Raw genomic sequence first — 14,524 nt, 5'->3', positions numbered from 1 at the left:
CTCTATTATTATTATTACGTATTATTACGTATTATTACGTATATTAACTATTTCTTTCAAAAAGATTATATTATTTGGAGAGCTCATGTAATCATTTAATAYTATTTATTCTTCATATTTGATCATTTATTGAATCACAGAGCAGTTCAGTCACAGTATGGTTCTAAATATAAGCAADVTATATTGTGAAGAAKGAAATTTATAGATATGATAAACTACATAGCAGGTTTTTTTTTTTTTCTTTTGGGGGGGTAATGCTAAGCGGAGACTCATCTTTTCTATAATACGGGACAAACAAATGTTCGTCTGTTAGAGTTAATGTTTCATTAAAAGAACTGAAACTGTGGCTCAGCCTGTGTGCACCTCGCTCTTGTAACAGTGCTGTCTTTACGAGGAGAGGAGTTTGGTCACGTGAGCAAAGTTGGACATATCTGTTAGACAACGAAGCTCTGAACATAAACTTAYAGTGTGTCAGATTTTAGATACCAACGTCTCTGGTAGCTCGGGAGCAAAGTGTGGAGGACGGGGTTTGTTCACTCAGGACAGGAGCTGCAGGCTGACCGGTGTTTATCCTGCAGACTGCTGCACCGACATCAGAAAGACYCGCCCTGCTCTGCTCTGATTGGATAAAGCTGTGGGGTTCGTTTGATTTCTTGAAAGCAGCGTCTGTTTAAACCTGCATCAGACTGGGCGACTTTAACGAGACCACAACAGAAAACAAGCAGGTTTCTCTTTTCCTCATTTTTTTAAAATACCGAAAATACCAACTTGGGCAAAATTACGTCGGTTATTGTCATAAATGTCTGTATCGGTTATTTTTCGGTTTATTGCCCAGGTCTACTCTGAGCCCTAATTTATTGTGCACGATCTGTTTGTAAACGTTGGCATTAACTGCTGCAGTTATCTTTGTTAGCAAAACATCTTGTGAAACACTGGAGGGGCTTTAGCAAAACGTACAAAAAGTAATCACTAAGTACCAACTTTAACTTTTAGAGTCAATCCAATTTAAAACAGCTATAGCAAAATGGTTTTAACTCAAGATTAGAGATATAAAAATAAAATTTGTTGTGGTAGTAGCTGAGATTCATCCTCTGGACATACTTTAAATACATCTAAACTCATTTGACTACATATTTAGGACTTATTCATAAAAACTGAATTTAAATCAGGAATGACCAACACTCGAACTAAAACACACAACTTAAGAGATGAAATTGCAACGGTCTCCAGTCTACATCGCAGGTTGTTTTTGCAGAAAGACTAGCAAACTGTCTTTCATTTACAGATGCAGAATCGTGACACTGCAGCCCTGGATGCAGCTGAATCAGATGTGTGTACAATAATTAGGGTTGTAAGAAAATATCGATACACTGAAATATCGCGATATTTCATTTCCCGATACTGTATCGATATTCTAAAGCTCTGTATCGATTTTTTATTAAGGTTTAAAACGTCAACTTTCCTGCCAGCCGTTCATTTTTATGTTGTAGTTCAGCCTCTGACCACTAGTTGGCAGCAGTGAGCCAGCCATTTGGCTCCTCTACCTCTTGAGCGCCAGAGAGTTATTAGCAATGCGAGTAAACATTAGCTTCATGCTCCGATAGCTGAATCTGAGCGGAAAAGATCGACACCCTCTGCCTTAAAGCTGAGGTAAGGTTACAAACAGTTACTTATTTGTCACAATGTCTGTATTTTTAAGACAAATTAAGTGTTTTGTGCGCTCTTTTTTCCAATGTTACGGAAGGCAGACATGCACATGTAGCGCATGCGTCTAGTGTCTCGAGCTCGGCACTCCCCCCGTGACATAAAACTCTTTTTTTCTTTTTTTTTCCAGTAAGAGTTTTTTATTTAATTGAATTTTTGGACAAAAAAAATCGCAATATATCGCCTTGCTTACAGTATCACAACATATCAGAATATATCGTATCGTGACCCCTCTGTCATGATATGTATCGTATCGCCAAATTCTTGCCAATACACAGCCCTAACAATAATGTGTACACAGCTGTGATATATGGGTTTCTGAGGTGGAGCTCACTTTAGACAACAGATGAACCATCAACAGACAAGGCTGTCTGTTTTTGTAGCATAACCAAATCCAAACTCTACTTCATGTAAACAGAAATTTCTGCAAAGCTGAAAAACTCTTCGACTCTCCATTTTATTGCTTCTTAAGTCACACAAACATACTTTGATAGGGTGAGAAAAGAAGGATAAGCTCCACTAAGCCTCCTCATGTTGAGGGATTTGTTTACAACTGTCTGTCTTGTACAAGATCAACACCCTGTTAAAGCAGTCAAACACACAGATTCCTCACCTGAGCCCTGTGTTTTTTATACTGAGTGTTTATATGTTTGTGTTTGGGTGCTGCATGTGGAAACAAGATAGAGAAAACTGAGCGTATCTCATCAAAAGCATTGTGAAAGTGCCACTGAGAGACTGACAGATGTCTCTCTCCGTCTGACTCTTACCTGCATCTAACAATGTGTTTTGCTCCGTGGGCCTCAGGATATCCAAATGCACACAATCATGAAACCAACAAGCCTTATTTGTGTGTGTGTCGTTGTTGTTTTTTAGTGTGCGGTGCCATGTTGTCATCACTGTCTTAAAACAGAGCGGAAACCAATCCCTGATGCTATGGACTGATAACAACATCCACCGCTGCCAAGCTCCCACAGTAACAAATGGTGGGCAGCTGCTGCTGTTACTGTACAACTGTAAATAACAGATGCATTTCACATTCAGATGAGATACAGAATCGCTCAACAATGGCCACAGCTGTTTCTTTAAAAAAAATTTAAAATAAGAGTTTAGGAAGTCTGTATATAAAAGTGCAACTGGTCAGAAATGAAAAATAAGGTACGACAGGATGTCTCCAAAAGCAACAAATTATGTCAGTATGATCATCAAGATTATTCTCAAACTAGTTAACTTTAAAACTTAGCTTGGCTCAGCTGTTCTGAAGAGATAAAGATAATGCTGACTTTCATGGCAGAGTTTTAAGCTGAGATCATTTTATGTTAAAGTTGCAAACACTTTTGTCGGACCTTGATAATCCTCTATGCTCCATGTTCTAAGACAGAGCACTTCATCCACAACATATCGACTATAATCAATCTGAAGCCCCACAGTCAACGTGCGGTCACGTGGTTGTTCTGTTTGTTTTCACACACACCTTTCATAGCTCCTGAGACACACCGCGCCAAACTCCTGGGAAACCCCTGCTGGAGTTTACGCTATAGAAAAAAAAAAAAAAACCAACGCAGATACTCACCTTTAATCTGTCCAGATTAAAGCGCCACAGATTTTAGCAGCTGTGCACAACGTCTGTTTTATCTCTATCCACAAGTTTTTTTACCATTTCTTTATAAATGCCTGCAAACGTCGGATTCTGGAAGCGAGCAGTTGAAGTAAAAGGCAGCGTCTAGCGTAAACAAACACACCCACAAACTTCTGCCCAATCACACAGTAATTACTTATGTGAAGAAAAGTTCTCCCGGAGGGTTGTGACAAGAAGGGGCAGACAAAATGACGCAATTTTCGACAACGAAAGACGATTTCGGCCGTTCAGATGGAGTATGTTGAGGCCTTGACTCTGTGCAGTGTACGAGATGGTAGAAACGATATGAAGTTCRTCTACAGACATCCACTTTATTTTGATATTGTTGAAAATTTGAGAAATGTTTTGTTTGTTGTTGAAACCATTTTGCAATATATATATAAAACATCCTTTTGTACTTTTATGTTCATTTGCATTACAGCAAAAATGCTGGGTTTGATTATGATTACAGTTTTCTGCTAAATAAATGCTCTAAAAATTACATTGTCTTTGCTTTTTATGATCATTTTCTACTGCAGTATATATTGTTACCGTGAAGGGATTCAATTTATACTGTGAAATGAATTTGAGGTCATACCATCAGCCCTACTACCACATCAAATTTTAGCTCAATATCTCCGAAACAGACTGAATTATACTGATTTTTGTGTTTTCTACGTTCAGTCGTCTATGGCAGCCATCTTGAATTTGGTTGTCTCCAATAGATATTTAGTTGTAGATGTTCTGAGAGTTTTATTAAAACTTTGTCCAGGGATTCATTTAGCTAAAAGACAGAAAAGCTGATGAACAATAAAAGCTTGGATCTAGTTCTACTGAGAAATAAATGTCATGCTGAAGGCACAAACTAAAAACAAACACGAACAATTTGTTTCAAGTAATTCTGTGAAACCAGAAAATGTTTCACTCGTTTTTATTCTGTTTAAAAGAAGTCTCAGAGTAAAACTTTTTACTACCCCTCTACCTTCTCCTTTAATTCCTGCTTTCGGGGAAGCATGCTGATTGGTGGAAAAAGCCTCCCTCGGTCCAATCCCCGAGCCCCAACGGGCTGTAAAATAACCGACTGGAGGAGGACTGGCAGCACACGCTCGCACGGTTCTACTCTGAGAGTCGTGTTCTCCGGTGCAGCAGCAGAGAGGAGACGAGTGTGAAGATAAAGCCATGACTCCATTCTTATCTGTGCTTTAAAACAACTTCACCGTGTTTGGGAGTGTGAATAAATCTGCGCTCTTACCAGTCAAGTGTTGGACAGGAGTGTCTGTTTCCCTCTGGTGCTGCTGGTGTCTTCCAGGGAGAAGAAGGGAGGTGATGGAGGTCGGGGAGGCTGCCGCCGCCGGCCGCCGCCGCTGCTGATGATGATGGTGGTTTGGGTGCTCACGTTGATTTGTGTCAATTCTCCGTCGCTCCCTCGCCACTCCACGTCTTTCTCCGCTACCTCTCCCTCTCTTCACTTCTCTTCACATTACACACAAACATCCGTGCGCACACCCAAAGCACACACACACACAGAGACACAAACAGATTTAGGTTAATTACAGAACGCTCGTCTCTTCGGTGCAGGTACTGTCACCATGGCTAAACAGCTACAGTAAAAAAATACTTGATTCTAAATCCTACCACACTATAGGACAATGTTTTATTATAAAGAGRATTAAACTGCACATTGGAAGTGACTTTAACACCCATGATGGAGGCTCCAAAATGTTCTCTGAGTTTACTGCGTGTTTCGAACGTACTCAAAACAACTTTAGGCAACCTATTTCCTCTGCAACCCACCTTGAACCCTTGAAGCTCCCACCATCTGAGCTTTGGACTTATCTGTCGTTCTCACCTGGCAGCGAAACAAACTGTCCTGCAGGAATAAAGAATTTCAGCTGAATAAATCACACGACGTGGGCGAAATAATGTGCATGATCAACACTACATTTGTGCAAGCTGTGCACCAGAAAACAGGCTGCGATTTTTAAATATCGCCGCTGCACGACTTGCAAATGCTCAAAATTCAACAACAGAAAATCTGGCTTTTTTCTTGCAATTTTGCATCATCAACGAGTCTACGACCGTCTCAGCTCATAGTCAGACACTAATAACTGTTTAAGTACTAAAATATTACATGTGACTTTATTTGTGTTTGATAGAATGAAACAATACTAAYATAGAGATGAACTAGAAGCTGAAACGTGCAGAGAAAGCTTCCTGCACAGCTGTGAAGCAGATGGACACTTGGTGCTCGGCACAGCCTGTAACGTGCATCAGGAGCGGCAGGCARAACAGCGTGAGTGTCCACACACACATCAATGTGTTAATGCTTAGATAAGTCCATATAATCATCAAAATCAGGAGTTACATTTATAAAATCTCTCATTTGATCAAAGTTAATGTAACTAACATGTTAAAGTTGTGATACAAGACTTACACACCAAACAAAATCTCATTTTTAGGAGGAGCTGTTGCTTCTACAAATCTGTTTGTACTTCTAATTTAATGACACAACATCTCTAAGTTCATTTATTCCATTATAAAGGCCAGCGAATGAGAGAAAATGAGATGAAGAAGCAAAATAAGTGTTATAACAATAAAGAAAGGGAGAGGAAACCAATAAAAACAACACCTGAGCATGTAGTATATAACTTTAAATTAATTAGAAACAATAATTTAAGTAAAAATATGCTTAAATAAAAGTGTTTCTGGGTAAAGTTGCGGCAGCATGCAAGAAAAATAATAAAAATCAATAAAATGAAGTAAATTAATGGACTTAAATAGAAAGTTTTGAATTAAAAATATTTAATTTTTTTACATTCACTCTAGTCTGAATATTTTTAGCTACTTTTTGCAAATACACTTATTTTTCTGCCAGTATTTAGGTAAAAATCCATCATGCAGCTCCATCTGGACACAGTGACAGACAGACACGTGAGGGACCGACAGGTGGACAGGTGAGTGGCAGGTAAGAGGAAAAAATACTGACAGGATGCAGATACCTAATATCCACCTTTAAATAATGCTTAGACACTTACAAATATACAATTTAAAATCCAGAAAAAGGGACTTTTACATGCTAAGCTAAGCTATGCTAGTTAGCGCAAATTAGCAAATACTGTAAAACAGGTTTTCCTCGCGGTAATTTCAGTTATCACTTTATTTGGCTTTTTTTTATTCTTGTCGTCAACTAAACAGCACACACTGTTTCTAAAAGTCGCAACAAGTTTGTCAGTTTTGTGTTAAAAGTGCGTTTTTAGTGTTAAATACTCACCRCGTCTTCCAGTAAGCTCGTGCCGAACCAGGTGTCAATCATACTTTAATTAGCGCGTGTCATGTTACAGAGCCCGCCTTCTGATTATTTGATTGGTTAATTTCGCTGCTCKTCATAAAAACAACACGGAAGTGTCCAATCAGATATTACATGTAGATCACTGTAGAAAAGTAGCTCAGTTAAAGGGATAGTTCAGGCATTTTGAAGTGGGGTTCTGTTTGGAATATTTACTTTAAAGTAGCTAAAAACAAATTAATGTAATTATTTATACAATTGTTTTTTCCTGCTTTAATTATTGTGTTATGCATAGGGTCTGCAGCACTTCAGTCCCTCTCCAGGAGCTTTTATAGCTTTCATCTCAACTAACATGAAAATTAATATTCTTTACATGCATACAATTAAAAAGGCAAGTTTTATCTTTTGTCTTTTTTTTTCTTATTTTTTTGTATATGTGTGAATAAAACATCTGTAGCAAAATTAATAAAAGGTTAAAAGTGTTAGCCTGTTAGCATTTGAAGCAAGTTGCATAGGGTAAAGAAAAAGAAAAGTGCAGTCTGCAGGCCTATTTTAAGCTATGGTACGAGTTTTATTTAAATATGTCCCCCGGTCATAATAAAAATACAAATTAAAAATAAAAGTGTCATGAAAACATAAGCAAATACAGATTTATGACAATTTATTACACCTAAAACTGCCAATAAATGTCGTGTTCTACAAATAAAAACGATTATTACATTATGAAATTTAAGATTTATTATAAATTGAGTTGTATTATCGGCATTTAAAGCTTCAAGTAGGTTTTTTAGAGAGAGTTAAACTGACTTTAAACAAAAAAAATTGCGTAAATTTAGATGATTTACATTTGGACTCATTCAAAATGGCTGCCACAGACTTTCCATACAAAAAGAAAAATAATTTAACTGAGTTGATTTCACAGATTTTGATGCAGAATTTGGTGTGGTGGTAGCGGAGACYGATCCCCAACAGATTTCACTGCWGCTTTGTTTAAAACTTTACCATTCTCAGTGAAATCTGTCTGTTAGCARAACATCTCATGGACSACTGGACAGATTTCACAGAAACTTTTAAAGAAATATTCACTTTGTAAGCCCTCAGAACTGATGAGACTATTAAAGATCACATCTGACCTTAGAAAACACCAGAATGGATATAATTTAGCCAATTTTACAAATACTGAGCTCAGATTTGGTGTGGTTGTAGTCATATACAACACATGAGTTTTCTTTTGAGGATTTTATTATTTCCGAGGTTTGAGTAAAACAGCTGCAATGAGCAGGAAATCCACATTCCTCTGAGTAATACACTTRAATTCTTTTTGTTTTGCTTGATTTGATGATTCATGTCTTACTCACAGTTTCATTCTCTCGCTCCATCTATGTGTTTGTCTCTAATGTTGTGATTTRCTGCCCACTGTACCCACCAAATGCCACCGTCTTCCTGTGCAGATGGGGGGGGGGGGGTGTTTCAGGGCTCGGGGGCAATCGGCTGAAGCGAGGAGGGCGGCAGCGTCTGAGCTGGAGTGGCCGTCAAAACGACATTATATGGTTGATCCCTGTCCAGCTCGCTTTCACAGTTCAGCAGCTGAAAAACAAAGGCGTCTGGTCATTCCTGCAGTGTGTGTGTGTGTGTGTGTGTGTTTGTGTTTGTGTTTGTGTTTGTGTTTGTGTGTGATGCAGAGGAAAAGTCTAAAATGAATGACCACATAGGTCAGGTTTGACACACTTTATTATTCATTCACCGTCTGTCCTCAGCTGCACTTAGCTCTTCTGTACAGGCGTACACACACACACACACACACACAGACACACACACACACAAAACCTCCCTTAGGTGCAGCATTTACTGCACATATGCTCCTGGACGATGCACAAATGTCAAGAGCAATAACTGGGATGTCACTCCAATCTTTTCCCCCTGTCTCTGCAGTGTTTAGCAGCTCGTAGCTCCGGGAACATTCTGTAAAGGTGYGTTTGATTCAGTTCATTGTGTTTTAATCTGAGATATTTAGCTTTTTGTTTTAAAGAAACACACAGGCTGCTGAGCTGACCTCGTGTAAACACTTTAATGCAAGAACTGGATTATCACAAAGTGTCATTTCTTCTTTTTTTTTTTGAGAAATCCAAAATATAATGAAATTCTGCTTTTGTTTTTGCATTTCCACTTGACTCCCCCCCAAATGTAGTTTAGTTTTAGTCGTGGGGACTTCCTGTTTGCTTGGGATTGTTTCCAGAACCACTGGTGGTCTTTCTACTTCCAAACTGAGCACAAGCAGAACTTTCTTATTTTTTCTACGTTACAAATGTGTCCCCTATCCAAAGCAAAAAAAAGCAATAAACCTCTCAGCCTTTTTTAAGGTTTTTTAAAAGTTAATGATTTTTTATGATGCTATAGAAAATTATCAGCTGTTTTAATCACAATCTTTGCAGAAAAATGACCTTTTTATGTGTTTTTTTTTCTTTTTTAGATGACCAGCATTTCACCTCTGATCATATTAATGAGAACAAAACCCAACATCTGAGTGTTTCCCTGCAGCTCCTTCAGGTATTTTGTTCCACAGCTACTTTCACAGGATTTGGCAGCTTGTGCTGGGGTCCTGGGGGCTTTCAGCTTAAGAGTCTGGCCAAACGACACCTGCCGACATGACGGAGATGAGTCTTTGCACAGTTATGCACMAGGAGGCCCCCAAAACAAAGAAAATAAAGTCACGTCTGTGATTAAGCTTTAATAAGAGGATGAAAACTGGCCTGTTTTAGAATCAGAGTTTTTTTCTCTTTGATTTTAGGAAAAATAAGTCATAACCTGATATTTATAAAATGAAGATGTTTATTGGCTGTGATTTAAACCCATTTGCACATCTCAGTATGCTTCATACGTGCATCATTCTCACTGKTTTTTAAAGATGCTATGTGTAAAAGTATGTTACAGAGAGAAATTTCAAAGTTTTTTCACCTTTAAAGCGCACCTGTTTAAATTGGCACTTAAAAATCTATAAAGAATCATAAATTATTTGAAAAGATCTAATATGAATGTTTGAATAGCAAAACATTTAGCTTCAATGTCAAGAATACTTCAAATAAAATAGAACTGAGTTGATAAAAGATGTCAGCGCCCTTACCTCCAGTCATGTGGGGCCTCACATAGCTCAGGCTTAAACTCCCTCTAGTGGCTGAAAACAGACATTACAGGTGCACCACAGTCTGGAGCAGCTCTCCTATCAGCTGCTAATCCTTCACAGAAAAACCTTCCTCTGCCAGACAAATCTATCATGATATGACCGTCCGACGGCCGCACTGTTCCAAGCCTGAGAAATGACAGAAATGCAGGAAGTTGTTGGAACATAAACAAGGAGCAATGGAGGAAGCGAGGGTCAAGGCGGTGCTTCCTGTTCCAAGAGTCCACCTTGGAGTGGTTTGGAGCAGACACCAGGCACTGGTGACACAAGCAGGACTCCTCTGATTTCAGAAAGAGGAATATTTACCTCATCTACACAACAAACAATCTGAGGAAGTATCTGTACGAGAAAACTGGATTATACTTAAACTTTTTAGATAACTTTAAATTTCAGATCTTGTTTGAGAAAGTCTTTTTGCAAAGCTATTCAAATATATATCAAAATGTTTGGCTCGTTCAGGAGATGGGCGCTATGACTTTTGTTTGTAAGAACTTTCTAAATATTTAAGGTTATTTACAAATGTTTTTCTCACAGATAAATCAGCATCATTTCAGTTCCTTAAAACTTTCTTCCCTTAAAATTCTTGCTCTGTTTTTGCCTTCTTTAGCATTTAGCTAGCCTTTTGTTATTTTTAGCTTTTAGTTATAGTGCTTGAGCTTATAGCTGATGTTCTGTTTCCTTAGCCTCTAGCTAGTTTTTTTTTACTACATTTAGCTTTTAGCAAGGATTTTGCCACATTTAAATTTTATCTACCATTCGGACAATTTAGCCTCTAACTAAACTTTTGCTACTTTAAGTTTTTARCTAGCATTTTGTTATTTTTAGCTTTGAGTTGTAGTGCTTTAGCTTTGAGCTTTTAGCTGCTGTTCTGTTAGTTACTTTAGCCTCTAGCTAGCCTTTTGCTACTTTTAGCATTTAGTCTATCTTTAGGTAATTTTAACTTCTACCTAGCCTTTTGCTACTTTTAGCTTTTAGACTATCTTTAGCTACTTTTAACTACTACCTAACCTTTTGCTACTTTTAGCATTTGGACAATCTTTAGCTACTTTTAACTTCTACCTAACCTTTTGCTACTTTTAGCATTTGGACAATCTTTAGCTACTTTTAGCTACTACCTAACCTTTTGCTACTTTTAGCATTTGGACCATCTTTAGCTACTTTTAGCTACTACCTAACCTTTTGCTACTTTTAGCATTTAGGCTATCTTTAGCTACTTTTAACGTCCACCTAGCCTTTTGCTACTTTTAGCATTTGGACAATCTTTAGCTACTTTTAGCTACTACCTAACATTTTGCTACTTTTAGCATTTGGACCATCTTTAGCTACTTTTAGCTACTACCAAGACTTTTGCTACTTTTAGCATTTATACTATCTTTAGCTACTTTTAACTTCTACCTTTTGCTACTTTTAGCATTTAGACCATCTTTAGCTACTTTTAACTACTACCTAACCTTTTGCTACCTTTAGCATTGGACCATCTTTAGCTACTTTTAACTTTTACCTAGCCTTTTGCTACTTTTAGCATTTGGACCATCTTTAGTTACTTTTAACTTCTACCTACCTTTTGATACTTTTAACTTTTAGCTATGCATCAAGCTCTTTGCAATCCTTTTGCTACATTAGAAATGTGCTTTTAGCTTTTAGCTGTTGTTTCATTTGAACTTTTAGCTAGTGTTCTGATGATTTTAGCTTTAATACCTGTATTTCAGCTTCTTCAGCATGTTTGAGCAGTCACTCAGTGCTTGGCGTTAACGCTGTAGTTTCACATGAAACATTTGTGTCGTATCTTTTTGTGGTAATTTAGTTTGAAGTGATTTGGATTAMATGCTTTTAATTAATTAGTCAGGAACATCTAAGAGTTAGAAAAGCACAGAAAATGACCCATTGTTCACAAACTGTCGTGTTGAAATAATCACACAGCTGCCAGCTTTGATTGCCTTGGCTTTTATTTTAATTTTCTTATGTTAATTATTTATTTTACATCCAGAATGAGCTCAAAGTCATTTCAGGGTCAGAAATACCTCCATTGTCAGATGTCCAGTTTGGATTAGGTTCATGATGCCAATCAGACAAAGCGCCCACATCTGGCCAGCATTATTCCAGCATATCATAATGAATTCATAATCTGGTATTATTGAAGCATTTGGGTTCTCAGACTCAATTACAGTAAAAGGAGTATAATGATTTCAAAGCAGAGGTAATCATGGGAGTTTGATTGTCTGGTCCACATGTGTTTGTGGACCTGGGAAAGGCTTTATGATCAGGGTCATTCTGTGTGTGTGTGTGTGATGGGGGGGGGGGTCTGTGGGAGTTTAAGGTCTGGACTTGAACCATTCAATGACACAAAGTCACACTCAGCATCATGGACAGGATCCTCTCTGGAGAATGTTGGGAGACCTCAGGATAAGCTGGTTTCCCTCCAGGACAGGGGCAGAGCTAGACGTTTGTGTAAGGGGTGACACAGGGGTGGCCAGGATGTATTATTTTTATTTTTATTTTTTTTTGGGGGGGGGGTACATGCAAATAAAGATAATAAATAAAGATAATAATAATTATAATAATAAAGAAAATTCAAGATGGCCACCACACCTATTTCCAAATGGCTTTAATTCAGCTGTTTTATGAAATACTGAGACGATATTTTGTGTAATCCTAGCAAAACATTCAGCTATTTTTAGGCATACAAAGCCAAAAACTAATATAGAAGTAGCCAAAAAATAATCTTTGCTTAATTCTAAATGCAAATCAAATATTCAAAGTGGCCACCACAGCTAACTCTAAAAGGCTGTATTTTAACCATTTTAAGACTTATTGAGATGAAATTTGTTGTAGCGTAGATAAGAACGATCACATGCCGATTGCCCATGTTAAYGCTAAATTAAGCTAACCACTATGGCTAATGCTAATTTACAAAGAGCTATAATTCAGCCATTTTTAAACATAAACAGCTGTAAATGTGTCAGAGACCAATTTTCCACAAAATCTAAGATCCCCACCCACTTCTCAGCTATTTGCACCTGAGGTGGCCAACCAGGTGCCACCCCAGCCACCCATTTGGCTCCACCCCTCTGGCTCCACCCCTCTGGCTCCGCCCCTGCTCCAGGAGCTGCCTCACCATGGATATTCTTAAGTAGACAGAATAATTTAACAGAACACTTTTTGTTTCCAGAGATGTTACACGTTAGTCTGTTGAAAAAAAAAACTTCAGCTATTTTTAGATGTACAAAGTCAAAAATTAGTAGAAGTAGCCAAAAATAATATTTGCTTTATTTTAAATGCTAATCAAATATTACTCTAAAAGGTTATAATTTAACCATTTTTAGACTTACTGGGATGAAATTTGTTGTAGCGTAGCTAAGAACGATCACATGYCGATTGCCCATGTAAATGCTAAATGAAGCTATGGCTAATGCTAATTTACAAAGAGCTCTAATTCAGCTATTTTTAAACATAAACMGCTGAAAATGTGTCAGAGACCAATCTTCAACAAAAATCTAAGATCCCCACCCACTTGTCAATTATTTGCACTAGAGGTGGCCAACCAGGTGCCCCCCCTAGCCACCCCTCTGGCTCCGCCCCTGCTCCAGGAGCTGCAGRTAGAATATTTTAATAGAATCGTCTTTGTTTCCAGAGATGTTACACGTTAGTCTGTTTAAAAACGCTCCTTCATAATTCCTTCATTCTGCGTCTCAGCTTCAGACAAGGCGCTGCGAGTCAAAATGTAAGGGAAGACATATGGTATACTTGAGAATTATCTCAGCAGATTTAGCGTAGCGCGCAGACAGAAGCATCTGTATCTTAATCGTCTATCAGCGGTGGTGAAGGGAGAATCTGAAAGCTCTGAGGGATTTGGGAGAAAGGATATGATTGCATTTATGTCCCATCAAGCAGCTTGCTAGATCCAGAGGAACGCCTAATATATCTCTGTATTTGGTCCCCAGCTTACATCTGTCTGCTTATGGATTTATGACTTCCAAACTATTTGGAGGGAGGGAGGAAGGGAGGGGGGAGGCTCTCGACAGAGCCAGTGACTAATAACTAAAGCCGACAGGGATGGCAGGCAAACACTCAACACGCGCGTGGATAGACGTAACGACAAGGCTTGGCGACAAGGAACAAAGGACTTGAAATCTGACACATTCTCTCTGACAGTGGGATAAAACTCACTCACCCCTCGAGCCACGCTTACACACACCACTCGCGCACACACGCACAACTTATTTCTTTTTCTGTCACACGTAGTTTGAGTCACAAACATGCACAATTTGGATCCAAACTTATTAAAAAAAAACACACTGGTGTCCACGCAGTAAACCTTTAAAATCTCATTTATTTTAGACAACTGTAATGCAAAAACATCACTTTTTAATCTCTTTTATTTAAAGAAAAGGAATTCCCCACATCATCAATGAATTKATTTTTGTCACAAAAAGCTTTCACTTCCTTTTTTATCTTATAGGCAGGAGGTTTATGAAAACATGTTTTAGTCTAATTAGGAGTTTAGTTCATATAATAATTTAATCATCAATGTATTTTCTTCTGTGAAGCTGAGGAATGAAATCCAGACATCTACATGTGTCAACATGAAGGCCCGCGGGCCAAATCAGACCCTCGCTAATGTTTTATCTGGACCCAGATAGTTTTATACTTATCAAGTCAAGAACATTAAGTTTGAAATTTTCAGTAATTTTTGATTTGCAACAGAGAATCAACTTTATTTATGTTTTTTATGTTTTTTATG

At 38.0% G+C, this 14,524-nt stretch overlaps 1 protein-coding gene and 1 long non-coding RNA gene across 3 annotated transcripts in view; one reads left to right on the top strand and one right to left on the bottom strand.

Annotated features, from left to right (window-relative positions):
* LOC106530581 (transcription factor SOX-5) overlaps positions 1–5,153 on the bottom strand; it is a gene marked incomplete at its 3' end in the record, with an annotated part of 225,596 nt that extends 220,443 nt beyond the window's left edge. Inside the window, 2 exon segments of the mRNA XM_014026227.1 lie at positions 4,572–4,787; positions 5,114–5,153. Coding sequence (XP_013881681.1) covers positions 4,572–4,787; positions 5,114–5,138 — 241 coding nt within the window.
* The window catches only part of LOC106530582 (uncharacterized), an 84,933-nt gene that overhangs the window by 52,652 nt on the left and 17,757 nt on the right, over positions 1–14,524 (top strand). Inside the window, exons 5-6 of one of the 2 annotated variants that reach the window (XR_001311809.1) lie at positions 8,538–8,575; positions 9,076–9,152. This is a non-coding gene — a long non-coding RNA (uncharacterized LOC106530582). Of the gene's footprint in view, positions 1–8,537; positions 8,576–9,075; positions 9,412–14,524 lie in introns of those variants that run through there. The other variant, XR_001311808.1, reaches the window with a different exon arrangement.

Source organism: Austrofundulus limnaeus, unplaced genomic scaffold (genome assembly GCF_001266775.1).
Source record: "Austrofundulus limnaeus strain Quisiro unplaced genomic scaffold, Austrofundulus_limnaeus-1.0 Scaffold534, whole genome shotgun sequence".
Taxonomy (NCBI): domain Eukaryota; kingdom Metazoa; phylum Chordata; class Actinopteri; order Cyprinodontiformes; family Rivulidae; genus Austrofundulus; species Austrofundulus limnaeus.
The sequence above is the reverse complement of the archived record's forward strand: the minus strand, read 5'-3'. Positions and strand labels throughout refer to the sequence as shown.